At 34.2% G+C, this 13,446-nt stretch overlaps 1 protein-coding gene across 1 annotated transcript; it reads right to left on the reverse strand.

Annotated features, from left to right (window-relative positions):
• Positions 1 to 1,298: 1,298 nt before the first annotated feature.
• Positions 1,299 to 12,424, reverse strand: mindy4 (MINDY lysine 48 deubiquitinase 4). The gene is made up of 18 exons (XM_087264473.1): positions 12,108 to 12,424; positions 11,793 to 11,912; positions 11,150 to 11,352; positions 10,825 to 11,065; positions 10,468 to 10,685; positions 8,768 to 8,826; positions 8,455 to 8,552; positions 8,245 to 8,361; positions 8,076 to 8,164; positions 6,481 to 6,582; positions 6,337 to 6,400; positions 6,161 to 6,226; positions 5,715 to 5,782; positions 5,566 to 5,629; positions 2,953 to 3,114; positions 2,687 to 2,867; positions 2,427 to 2,514; positions 1,299 to 2,317 (listed from the first exon to the last, which is right to left on the reverse strand). The coding sequence occupies exons 1-18, from the start codon at positions 12,168 to 12,170 to the stop codon at positions 2,269 to 2,271; spliced, it is 2,052 nt and encodes a 683-aa protein (XP_087120599.1). The 5' UTR covers positions 12,171 to 12,424; the 3' UTR covers positions 1,299 to 2,268.
• Positions 12,425 to 13,446: the final 1,022 nt, after the last annotated feature.

Here is a 13,446-nt window from a genome sequence, read left to right on the forward strand (position 1 = left end):
TAAAATATGGGTTCAGTCCATGTGAGTCATCAACTGCTTCAATCTGTTTGTGCAGGTTTGCGATCAAACCTTCTGTGTTGCATCACTAAACACCCATGTAGACCTTGATTTTGACTTAAAAGATGATTAATGATCAAGTAAACATCTTGTAACAGGTTTTGTTTTAATCACATGCTTTGAATGATGCTTTGTCATGTTCTTGCACATGAGGTACAGATTAGTGTTGTTCAACCTAGTTTCTGATAATTTTATAGAATAATATTCAAATCTGCTTTTCTTTTGAGCAACACTGTCAATTTAATTAAAAAGGATTCTCCAAAACACACTAGCACAGAAATACTACACCACTTAGATGTTCCACTTTAATAATAAATGATCAAACTTGCAGAAAGAAGACTGTAAACTAATACTATAATAAACAAATAACCAAGCGTGCTCTTAAGAAACATTTCCTTAACACATTGATCAACTTCAGAGAAGATTTAATATAAATGCATTTCATGTGATATTTTAGTTATTTAAAGAGACAAAATTCAGAACTCCGGGCTGCCTTTGAGACATACCACAACAAATACATGCACCACAGAAAAATGATCAACATCAGAAATTCAATCATCATTTATATACCCTCATAGATCTTTTTTTTTTTTTAAGCGTCTTTCATCGCCTTTCCAATCATTCAGTAGAGGTCAGTAAAAACCAAAATTGTTTGGTTATCAACTTTCAAAATATCTTTGTATGTTTCTCAGAAGGACTGGTAGAGCATAAGTCATATAATATCAGATTATGTTTCCACTTTTAGTTAGACTTTGCCTTTATTGAGTGGACAGTAAGCAATGGATATTATGGACTCATCACAAGTCATATTCTCTGTTACAATTCATTAAAGGACACCTATAACAGAACTGTGTGTAGGTATAGCGTGTCCAGGATCATATTTTGGTGATATAAAGACAAAAAATCTCTTTTTATTTATTTGCTGACGTTAAAATAGGATCCAAATCCCTCCTATTTTGAGTCCCACCGCAACGTGATGTAGGAATGCGGTTTCCCTGCCCACCGAATTGATTTTCAGTCACGTATTAACATGTCTCGATAGTAATGCGTTTAATCATATCAACAAGACAGGATGTGCGCAAAGCAACTGGTATTAAAAGATCAGTTCATCATCAATCACCATCAAATGTGATAAAGAATGAGTTTTAAAAGTTTAAAACCTTTTTAAAACCTTTTTTTACCGCCTTTATCAGCACAGCCGCATGTCAGTACAATTATAAAAGATGAAGCTTCAATCCCGGTTTGTGGATGTTAAGTCTGGTTTATTTTGCACATTAACATAGCGGATATCCATACAGCAGTGAATATTAATGTGTATCTTGTCATTTGCCATGCAAAAACAGTGCAAAGGTAATCGCGCGTGCTGTGTGTGTGTTTGTGCGTGAACCTTTGTAATGGCATTCTGTGTCTCATCTTTGCAGAAAGGCTTGCATTAACTCCAAAGAAATGCATCAAATAATCATTGGGAAAGTTCTTACTGTAGCATTTCTCACAAACGTTACATGGAATCTGCTTCCTTCATGTCTGTCACTGTATTGTTTATCTGACATAGCCAGAGATTGAGGCACACTCTGACAGGCACGTGGGAACGATGGGCGGGGAGAACCAGCATTAAAGGCACAGGCAACAACAACAACTATAATGTGTTCAGAACAGAAAATGCAATCGTTCTGAAAGCTATAATAAATAATCTGATGGGTGTTTTGAGCTGAAACTTCACAGAAACATTCTGGAGGCACAAAAGACTTACTTAAAATCTTGAAAAAAGGAGTAAAAATAGGTGCCCTTTAAATCAGCGTTTGAACAAAGTAAAAAAAAAAAAAAAGCAAGACAGTTTCTAATATTTTAGTGTCAAAGTGACTTTGTGATGACAAAAAAGATTGTAAACAATTATATACAACATGCAGGAGTAAACAATGAAGAAGATCGTGATTAAAAATATAGGAGTGGAGCAAACAAGACATTTTTGTATAATATATACTGAAAATATTGACCATCTTTTGATTGATAATTTTAGAAAATGCATCGTTCTTCTGTATTCACATCAAAAAAGATTTAACACTATCAAGAATAGCAGCAAAAAAGCTTATCACACAAGACAAAATAAATACTACACATGTGCTTTTTCAATTTAAACCTAATAAAAATTTGTTTTACACCAGATAAAATCAATAATCGCATGGAGCTAACAAATCAAAAACACATGCATCATCAAAGAATGGGATCTGTATCATTCCAGTTGACCACTGCATTTGGCCATCTGTAAAACACATTTGAGCCATTAATAACACCACATGTCTGCATTTCTAAATTACACACACACTCTGATAAACATTACTGATATGCAACTCCGATAAAATAAAACGTACTTGGTTCTGATGCAGAGCTCCAGCGGAGGGATGAGGTCATCGTCTGTGTTGTCATTGTGCGCAGCAGCCTTAGCAGCAGAATGTGGATCTGTTCAGACACACACGATTCTCTTTAAATACAGACTTATTATAAACCCTAATTATGGAGCAGGTGTGCAAAGGTTGAGTTTATTTAGTTTTCGGAAACACCACAATCGGGTGTTTTGTTTCGTATGTGCACTTATGTCCAGAAAAACATTGAAGCAAAGGAAAACACTCACAGACTGTTAATCTAATTGGTTCCTGCTGGTTGGCCAATCCATCATAATAGTACAAGTCAAACTCGTTCTCCGTACAGTGATCGGACGCCAGATCTTTAGAGAGACTAAAGAGAACACTGAAATGGCTCTCGCTGCACACCACCCAAATTGGAAACGTGGGGTTTTTCAGGTGAGATCCAACCTTTACAAAAAGAAAAGCAAAAAAAGATGAGAAATATAGAAACATTTAGATTTTTTTTCCAAGTATAAGTATTATTATTTATTACCTTGCATATATTATAGTGCTCAAATAAAGACAGCAGCCCAATATCAGATCGTGTTTTAATTCCCCTCAGAAGGGTAAAATTTCCATTTCCGGAATCAAGCTTCATTTCATCATCAAAGACGTTTGAAACAGCGCGTCCACAAAGTAATAGATTTACCAATTCCTTAAGAAAAATGAAAAGGAAATTGTAAGATTTAATGACTTAATCATTTCAGAAAACTGTACACACAGAAGATATGCAAAAAAGCAACCAGCTTAACTACAGCGAGAGAAAATACGTAACATGAACATTTTTTCCTAGGGATAGTATTCCTAAAGGAGTTTTTAACATGAAATTGAATCAGATTTTGTAAAAACTCAAACAATACAAACATAAAAATAAAACAAAACAAAAAAATCTGATAAATGATTTATGCATATTAACAGTGAAATGACACAAGCACTGAACTACTGCAATGTATTTAATACTTTATTTAAAAGGCTTTTTTAATGATGGCAGCTTAAAGACGCTTCTCATATGGAGAATGAACTCACATTAATTGCCCAGGTGTGATTTTCTCACAGACTTCAACAGAGTGTGAAAGTCTTGACGGCTCTGTGGGTCTCGTCTATCAAAATCTGATCTTTTTTTTGCATTTTCTATTGAATTTAAGTCATTCTACAGTAGAGCTGTGAACCTACACTAGTCTCACGGTTCGGTTTGGTTACGATTATGATGCCATCGATTCGGTTCAATTCGATATTTCGGTGTATCACGGTGCATTGACGGTGCTTTCCATACACAGTTTTATATTTTCTTCACAGCAGCAGTTCTTGTATTAAAATGTATGAATATATTTATATTTATATATTATTAGTAATACAATTTTGTCGTTCAATACAAACAGTCAGATATACAAACTGTAACTTTAAACAAAACGAGCATTAAGCAAATAAAATAAACAAATATAAACATCCAGCTCAATTTCTGATCCTTGTCTAGTTCTCTTACACCTCTTTGATTGGTCACACCCTCAACAAAAACGGTTGCTATTGGCTCTTGCGCGCTGCGCTCTTCAGATAAGTGACACTGATAAGCGGCAGGCGGCAGTATCCAAACGTATCCAAACGTAATGCTGTAAAACAGCCAAGAGGAGAAGAAAAGCCACCCCAGCAGGTCAGATGGGCCACTGGGTGTGTGTGTGTGTGTGTGTGTGTGTGTGTGTGTGTGTGTGTGTGTGTGTGTGTGTGTGTGTGTGTGTGTGTGTGTGTGTGTGTGTGTGAGAAAGAGAGAGAGAGAGACAGAGTGAAAGCGAGAGCGAGAGAGAAAGAGAGAAATGGAGTAGGCTAATGTCATTCTCTCGATCTCAGTGAAATAGGGGCTATTGTTGTATATGTCAGTGAAAGACTGATCCAGCAAACACACACAGTGAAATTGTGCACAGTTTATGAGTTTTAAGTAGTTAAAGCTTTGTAAATACTCGCGATTGCCTCCCTCGCAACAGAGCGCATATGAGGTAAATGACGTCAGTAATAACCGGTTATGATTATTACTGAACTGATACCGAATTGTCCGCGTCTGCATCGCGATGCACCGAAGAAACGATTAATTTTGACACCCCTATTCTACAGCTTGATTTTCTTTCTCTGAAACCATTTGAGAGTTTCATTGGCTGTGTTTTGGATCACAATGTCTACCCTGGTTTCATCTTCATCATCCTGATTATATAGATGCTGGTCTGAAGCAGTAAATACTAAGTTACAATGACCAAGGGCAGAGGGTTGCTAAAAAAGAGAGATTTCAGCTGCTGTCTGGGCTTTCACTGCCTTAATCCACCTCCCTTTCTTCATGTGTTCAATACCCTTTCCCTGTGTCATTTCATTTTATTACACATAACTTCATATGTAAACTGATTTAATTTGTTTTCTTTGCACACATGGATTTCTTTGGTGGATATCAACATCCAAGGAAAATTTCAACTCGACAGCACCTTTAGAAATAAGTTTTCTAAGAAAAATGGTAACATGTTCAATACTTCCTGGCTGTTTTTGATTAAACCGATGAAGCCAAATGAAATATCACTCTCATCATTGCCCAAAACCACTACTTTTCAGGAAATGGAAAAAATAATTTAACTTGAATTTAAATAAACACTGTGTTTAGAAATTATTTTCTTATATATTAGTCTTATTTTCCATAACTAATATAGAAACATTTATCAATCTGCATACATTTATTTTTATAAGCAAAAGTTGAACAAAACTATTTCTTTTTATGTGTGTTACTAGTCTTAAAGGGATCACCCAAAAAATTAAATTTTTCCATCATTTACTCATTCTCCACTTGTTATAAACCTCTGTTGAACACAAAGAAAGATACTGTATATCGAAGAATGTTGGTGAGGGAAAAACATCTGATGACATCTATAGTATGTTTTGTTTCTACTATGAATGTCAATGGCTGATTTTTTTTTCCAACATTCTTCAGAATATCTAGTTTTGTGTTCATTTATAAAACTTTATAACCACCTGAGTGTGGTGATAAATATTAAACAAGGTTTGTGCACAAACGCAAGGTTATGCTTAAGTGTATTGGATCTTTAAATCAGGTCTGCAATATGTCAGTAGAGCAAACCTGTGTGCAGTAGCCGTGAGCTCCAATGAGAGTGGAGGTTGGCACATCCATGTCACTTCGTACACTAAAACCCACACAAAATAATCGATCAGTTCTGTGTATGCGAGATCGTAAATTGACTTTAATGAGTTAAAGAGATGGAAACTCACATTGCAATAGTTCTGGAAAGAATGGCGGAGATGGTAAGTAGAATACAGCCAAAGGGACCAGACTCAAACTAAAAGGGGAAAAGAAAATTGTTACTAATTGCCTTCATCAATCACATGAGGAGCATTTAAGCATGTGATGTTTTCTCTAAACAATGCATGTGATCAAATGCATATGCATATTACATAATCGCATATGACTTGAGGAAATTCAATTATTATAAAAACTGCTAAATATAATTACAAACTACAAATATTTTACAATATCATAAACAAAAATAAAAGCATTATTGGATTATATGTGTGTATTTAATATAATATAAAATCCATAAAATATGAAAATGACAACACTACATATAATTAGAATTAGACATCAATATAAAATATGTATTTCACAAAAAATAGAAGGTATACAGAATGCGTCACAAGGCATTAAAGTGCAAACGTACCTGTCTAACATGCTGTTCAAGAACTAAAGTGAGATCATCCAAGGTCTCAACAGTGACGTATGTTATCTATGTGGAATATGGAGAAGAAAAAAAAGATTAACAATAGAGAAATAGTAGCCATCAAAAAGACAAAGCTGCAATTAAGAGGCAATTTAAGGGCCAAAGAATCACCTTACCATTTCTAGAATTCCATCAGATTTGTAGCGCCCGATCGGGGTGAACACACTTCTTCCTGTGTTTCTGTGGGAACACATCCTCCATGGTTAAAAAATTAACAATTGTGTAAATATAAAATGACAATACTAATGTGCGACACTTACATTGCAACTGTTGCTCTATTCATATTCCCAGCTCTCCAAATCACATCAGCCAAAGCCAGATAGAGACATTTTGTTCTTACGATGCTCGACACCTCCAGTCTCCTGGTGATATTGAACAAAGATATAAGTGGAACACAAATAAAATGTAAATGTCCTAATTTATATGTATTGTCTATTTAATCACTATACAATCTGATTTTGATCCTGTTGATGCCTGAAAATTATCTCAAAACACAATTTCAATTCACCTCAGTGCTATATGTCGACGCACTAACCACTAACTATTGGAGCTGACATCTTATATTAATTCTGACTTTGATCTTTTTATTAGCATTGCCGCTTAAGACAATTATTTAATTAATTTAAAGTCCCCATGAACCAGAAGCTGCTAACGTTATTTTTTTTAAAAATGTGATGCAGTTCCTATAGAAACAGAATATTAAATGAGAAAACAGTGGGCGTGGCTTGTTTTATCTAATGCAAGCTGAATGGATGTAGTAAAGTGGGCATTTTATTCAGAAAGATGGGAAAAGGGTTTGGGGAGAGTTTTTACAACCTAACAGACACCTTCTTCTCACCATTTCTGTTTGTTGTCAAAACTGACAGCTGAAGGGGTGTGGTTAAATATGTTAGCCATACCCAATTTTTTAAGATATACGTAACTTGTGATTTTTTTTTCTTAAATGGTATGCACAGATCAATTGTCCACCACAAAACTAGCAATGTGAGCTAAAATCATATTTTTAGTTTTAATTTCGAGGAGACTTTAAGGTTAACCATAAAGGTTTTAACCATTTAAATGTTAGTTTGTTTGAATAATCACATTGTTGTTTTAATATATATATATATAATATATATATATAATATATATATATATATATATATATATATATATATATATATATATATATATATATATATATATATATATATATATATATATATATATATATATATATATATATATATATATATATATATATATATATATAACATTAATTTAGATTTTTTTATGCACATACAATTTTACCAAATTTAAATTTGGCCTGCATTGCTCATAAGCAGAAAACAGGACAAAACATTTGTTTGCAAATGAAACATTTTGTTTTGTATACCAGTGAAAATTATTTTGAAACCATGCCAACAAAATGCTAGCATGTTTACAAAAAAAACATTTGAATTTTTGCTTAAATGGCACTGGGATGTAATATTGTTTACAGTTTGATGGCTTTTACGGTCCTGAGAGGATGTTTTTTCTATCTTAAAACATAGATCTATAAAAGAAAATGAGGGTAACACATTAAAAGATACAAAAAATACTAAATTTCCATAAGAATGAAGGTTACTACAGAAAACAGTAACTAATATTGATCTATAAAATTGCTAGCTAAATATCTAATATCTAAATATTAATGCATACTTATGCATCGTCACACCTATATAGTAGCTTTGAAAATTAACCAATAACAACTAAAAGGTTGTAAAATATCAATAAAATAAAAATATTTATTTTAAATGTTTGAAAAATTTATTTAAATTCGTATTTAAATAAAAAAATCTGATGTGTGATGTGTTAAAAGAAAACTGATGCTCACTGATCTACGGAGTCACAGCTTGATTCTTCAAACAGAAGCTTCTCTAGAACACAAGCCTGAACTGCTGCAAGGACACCACAGGGTCCACCCTAATGAAACAATCCCAAACGACCACATGATGACACAAATGTTTGCACACCAAAACCAAAGTAAATCTGGAATTCAGTACCTTCTTCTGTACAATCCCGTATTTCAAGCCAGGAGTATCTGAAAAGGTAAAACTCTGCTGCTTCCACTCCTCAGTGAAACAAGCCATGGAGGAACCAAAGATGATCTCTTTTAGAGCCTGAATTGGATATGACAGCGCAGATATAATAGAAAACCGAGCTGATACCACTTAAATTATGGTTTGAGGAAACTAACAAGATAATGTACTTACAACAGCAGTCATCTGGTCCATGGAAGTCTTGTCCAAACTATATTTTGGCAGGATTTTTCTAGAAATATCACACAAGCTCTCTTCATACTCAATGTCATCTGTAAAGATATAAAGCATTTCAGAAGAGTTCGATTTTAAACAATAGGCTATTTTAAGCATAGTTCAGCCGCAAATCTGTAGTGTTACGAGATGAAATATTGAAAGTGAAATACAAAACTGCACTTCAGTTATATTAAAGCAACACAACAGTAATCTGTAGTTGAAATTGGCTATGATACGAAATGCAATCTGCTGGAGATTTTAGGTGCTCTACCTAAAACCATTTCCAGCACATGGAGGCCATCCAGATTTAGGCTGGGCGCCGAATTCTTTCTGGAGAAGAAACAATATAAAGGAAACAATAAAAGTTAATAATCACACAGGCTTATCGCAGTTGAGCATGAATACAAACAGCCTTTTTTTGAAATACAAAACTGCAGCATCTTAGAGCCATATTGTTTTATATATAAGAGATCTGATACATATAAAATTCATTTATATATTCAAAGCAATGCCTGCAAATCCTAGGCCCTCTTTTAATTATGGAATTCAGAAATGGTTGTGGGTTTCTGTGGGCCCCTAGAATTATTCTCAGCGCACTAGATATGATCTTTTATACATTTCGACAATTGATTGAACTAGTATACAATGACATTTTGACAAACAGCAGAATAGGTCTGTGAAACATATTTAGACATTATAAATATTTTTTAACTCACTATTTAAATCTGTATTTTTCTTTACCTGAATAAATATTTAAACATTATTAAATCGCTACATTTACGGTACCTTAGAAGCTAATTATATTATACAAGTTGAGCTGTGGCTGTTCATTCCGCTGTGGATTAATAAAGGGACTAAGCCAACAAGAAAATGAATGAATGAATGAATGAAGATAGAGTTGCACAATGTAACGTTTGAGCATTGATATAGCAATGTATGCATCTGCAATAGTCACATCGCAAGATCTGCAATGTTGAGTCTGAATAATGGTTGACCAGGAGCTGCAGAATTGTTTTTAATGACTTAATTTATATGGAATTTATACAAAAAAAAATTTTTTCTTACTTCAAATTTTAGCTTTTAGTCTAAATATCTACATTTTAAAGCAGAAACAACATTATTTTACTTTCCCCACTGACAGATAGTTTTGTTTGTTTTAAGAAAAAACTTGAAAAGGAAAAGTTGAAAGAAAAGCTGAAAACAAAACAATATTTTGACTTGAGCTAAAAGTTTTTAAATATTTGGGCTAGAAACGAGAGAAAACAACGTAAGAAAAGCATTTTTTGCATTGTGTTTATTCAATTTCTGTACCCGAATGCAGTTAGACTCCATAGAAAACCATCAAATAATACTATTCAAATTATCATATGAAAATACTCTGTATCACAATATTAAATCGCAGAATTCCAATATTCTGCCTGATGTCTTCTTTTTTTTTAAATTGTCTAAAATGTAAGTTATTAAAAGTTTGTCTGATGGGTTACTTTATAAATTAATATATTTATCTGTTCAATGAACTGAAGCTTGAAGCTCAAGACTGTTTGTTGAAGCTTTAGTTTAAATGCAAAGATATATCTTTTCTATCATATCAAGCAAGAATACATTTGTAGGTTTTATTTTTCACTTTTTAATTGCTGGTAGCCACTGTTTTACATTTTATGAAACACCATGGACCAGTTTCAGGTCTTCTTAGTTTCTACTGAAGAAGGTAAAGAAAATACCAAAATAGGGTATAGCTCGAGTAAATTAACCAAAATAATAATAAAAAAAAACTGTACTACCCAATGTACTTTTTTATTATCAATGTTTGTTGTTTCTGTACTGTTCAAATATTTAGAGTTGTAAATAAGACAAAAATATGTAAGAAAATTACGATCTGCAGTTAAATATTATTCTTAAATGACAATCCCACTGTCCCACACTAATTCTAATACATAATGAAGAGACCAAGACAAATTCAAACAAACTCACTGCTTGGCTTTTGTCATCCTCTCATGTCCATCATGGTCAATATTTCCTTTATGTAAATTAGAAATTGAACTGCTTTCAACTTGAAGAAAAGCTGATGGTTTAGACTTTGTATTTGTAGTATTGAAGCCATTAGTCCAGTTTGATGCTTGCCTGCAATCCTCAATTGTTTCTATGACAGATGGAGGTGTTTTTCGTGTTGGACGTCTTCTGTTACTTTCCTATGAAAAATGGAATGAAAAAAATTACGTAAAACCAAAACTCAAATACTGAAATTAATTACAACGTATAATGTCACTTAAATGCAGGATTTGAATTTTGAATGAATTTATTTAAATTTAATAAACCATAATTCATCACCTGTGAGGAACTGCAAATAGGACCTGCCATAATCCCTCGTCTTATCCTGCTGCCTCTGTTCTTCTGGCTGTCAGTATCTACAACCTTTGTCTCAGAGAGAAATCCCTCTTTTGACATGGTTAAGAGACTATCCCGGCTAGATGATGAAAGGTCCAAACTTGTCTTTGCCTTGTCTTGTCTCTTTTCAGAAGGTGTTTGGGGAGACACAATAACCTGTGACACACGGCTGCTTTCAGATAACCTGTGCAAAAGTGAACGTTCGTAGCTGTTAGAGTCTCAAACAAATGAACGTGAAATCTACAGTAGATTTTAATTATTCAAATACCTTGGATTGTTCGACGAGAGATTGTGCAAACAACTTTCATCTCTCTTAATAGTCTCAGTCATATCTATGGAAGAACTGGACATGGTTTGATCCAATGCATGTGCTTGAACGTCACCTTGTCGATGACCTTTGGTTTTGCCACCTTCACTCATTCTGTCCTTCACAATCATCTCTAACATTGACTTCAGAGGATGCTCTTCAGCCTAAAAATCAAATTACTTTTAAGACCTTTCTGCATTGTTAACATTCTTGATATTTTAAATATGGTTATAAGACAGTGCTGTGTAGTTGCTGATTTGGTGTAATCTACAATATGTAACGAGATTCTAAAAATGTAGAATAAAATTATCCTTAAGTTTTATTTAATAACATACAATTTAACTTTGAATATTCACAAGAAAAACTGCCAATAATAAATCTTAATTTCATGTAAAAAAAAAACAATGTTGATCCACAATTCTGAACTTGGGGACGAAGACTCTAAATATGCATTTTGATGAACTTATTATTAGCTTTAAATCAACTCATAAACCAACAGTGTTTAACCCTTTAATAGGCAGTGTAATAAGCATTATTTGTAGTCATCGACAAACTTCAATTTGTAAGTAATCAACCCAGCACTGTATGCTGATCAATTTGATACCTTATTCTTTTTGTAAAGGCCCTCAAGATGAAGTATACTCCGCAGGTCTGATCTGTTATTGACGCTTGAATGAGTTCGTGGAAGTTCTTCATCCATGCAAGCTATGGTTTTCTTGAGGCCCTGCAAAAACATTTGATGATTCATCCAGAAGTATGCGATATGCATTTCATTCCAGTAACTAACGTTACTAAAGTAGCACAGGAACAGTGTTGTAGTTAGCCAATGAGCCCAAATACAATGTTTACACAGTTTAATACAATGTTTTCGTTGAAATAGAATTAGTCTGTTAAAAAAACACTAATCTGTGTTGCCTACCTTTCGGCTGAGATATTCCCGTACTAGAGACGCAGAAACATCCTCCACATCTTTGCCCATCATAGATCACAACACAGCGGTGCTAAGATAACGTTAGAGCTAGCAAACTTGCTAGCTCCAGGTGTAAACAACACCAAACTACACACACTTCAAATACTGTTGGACAAAATATAGGTCATAATTTCATCATACTGCATTTTCAGCTTGGAATTTTATTTATTTGTATTTTTTAGGAGATAAATTCTATGATAAGGCAAGGATAGCTGCGACGCTTGCTAACTAGCGGTCTAGCTTTTCGCCTTGTTGCTATAGTTACCAGCAAAATGTTGGTGAATGCATGGATAATGACGCAGCTGCGCCTCCGTGCGGATAAAACACGTCACGTATTTTGACGTATTTACAGATTCTTTTCACTTTACTTTACACTTCTCGGTTTATTTCATGACACAAGTGAAAAGTGGCTACAAAAATCTATTTCAATGTAAAGTTGGAGAATATCCTGTTCTAGCGACTGCCAAATGGAAAAGCTGTTTTAATTTTTCATCAATGGTAAGGTCATCTCATATATGCTAATAATAATGTTTACACTTTTATTTAAAGAATTGAAATGATAGGTAAAATATCTTGCAGAAATACACGCACTGATAAACCTAATACAAATCCATATTTGAGCTGGTTCAAAAAAGCGTTTTAAGAAAGGAAATTAATTTGCCAGATCTGTCTCATTTACTATCACCGGCCACTTTATTAGGTACACCTGTCCAATTGCTAATAAAAAGTATCCAGTGAGCAGCAGTTCTGTGGGAGCAAATGCCTTGTTTATGCCAGAGGTCAGAGGAGAATGGCCAGACTGGTTCGAGCTGATAGAAAGGACACAGTAACTCAAATAACCACTCGTTACAACCGAGGTATGCTGAAGAGCATCTCTGAACAACATGTCAACTTGAGACGGATGGGCTACAGCAGCAGAAGACCACATCGGGTGCCACTCCTGTCCAAGAAATTGAGGCTACAATTCGCACAGGCTCAACAAAATTGGACAATAGAAGATTGCCTGATCTGATGAGTCTTGATTTCTGCCGCAACATTCGTATGGTAGGGTCAGAATTTGGCGTCAACAACATGAAAGCATGGATCCATCCTGCCTTGTATCAATGGTTCAGGCTGGTGGTCATCTCAAACTAGTTTCTTGAACGTGACAATGAGTTCACTGTACTCAAATGGACTCCACAGTCACTAGATCTCAATCCATTAGAGCACCTTTAGGATTTGATGGAACCGGAGATTCGCATCATGAATGTGCAGCTGACAAATCTGCAGCAACCATGTGATGCTATCA

Source organism: Danio rerio, chromosome 8, assembly GCF_052040795.2.
Source record: "Danio rerio strain M-AB ecotype USA chromosome 8, GRCz13ab, whole genome shotgun sequence".
Lineage (NCBI taxonomy): Eukaryota > Metazoa > Chordata > Actinopteri > Cypriniformes > Danionidae > Danio > Danio rerio.

Excerpts from the sequence above, each read along its gene's own strand:
- mindy4 (XM_087264473.1), bottom strand. The coding sequence starts at position 12,170 with ATGATGGGCAAAGATGTGGAGGATGTTTCTGCGTCTCTAGTACGGGAA. Across the intron at positions 11,353-11,792 it reads GCCTTTACAAAAAGAATAAG|GCTGAAGAGCATCCTCTGAA; the intron begins GTATCAAATTGA and ends TTTGATTTTTAG. Across the intron at positions 8,553-8,767 it reads TGTGCTGGAAATGGTTTTAG|ATGACATTGAGTATGAAGAG; the intron begins GTAGAGCACCTA and ends ATATCTTTACAG.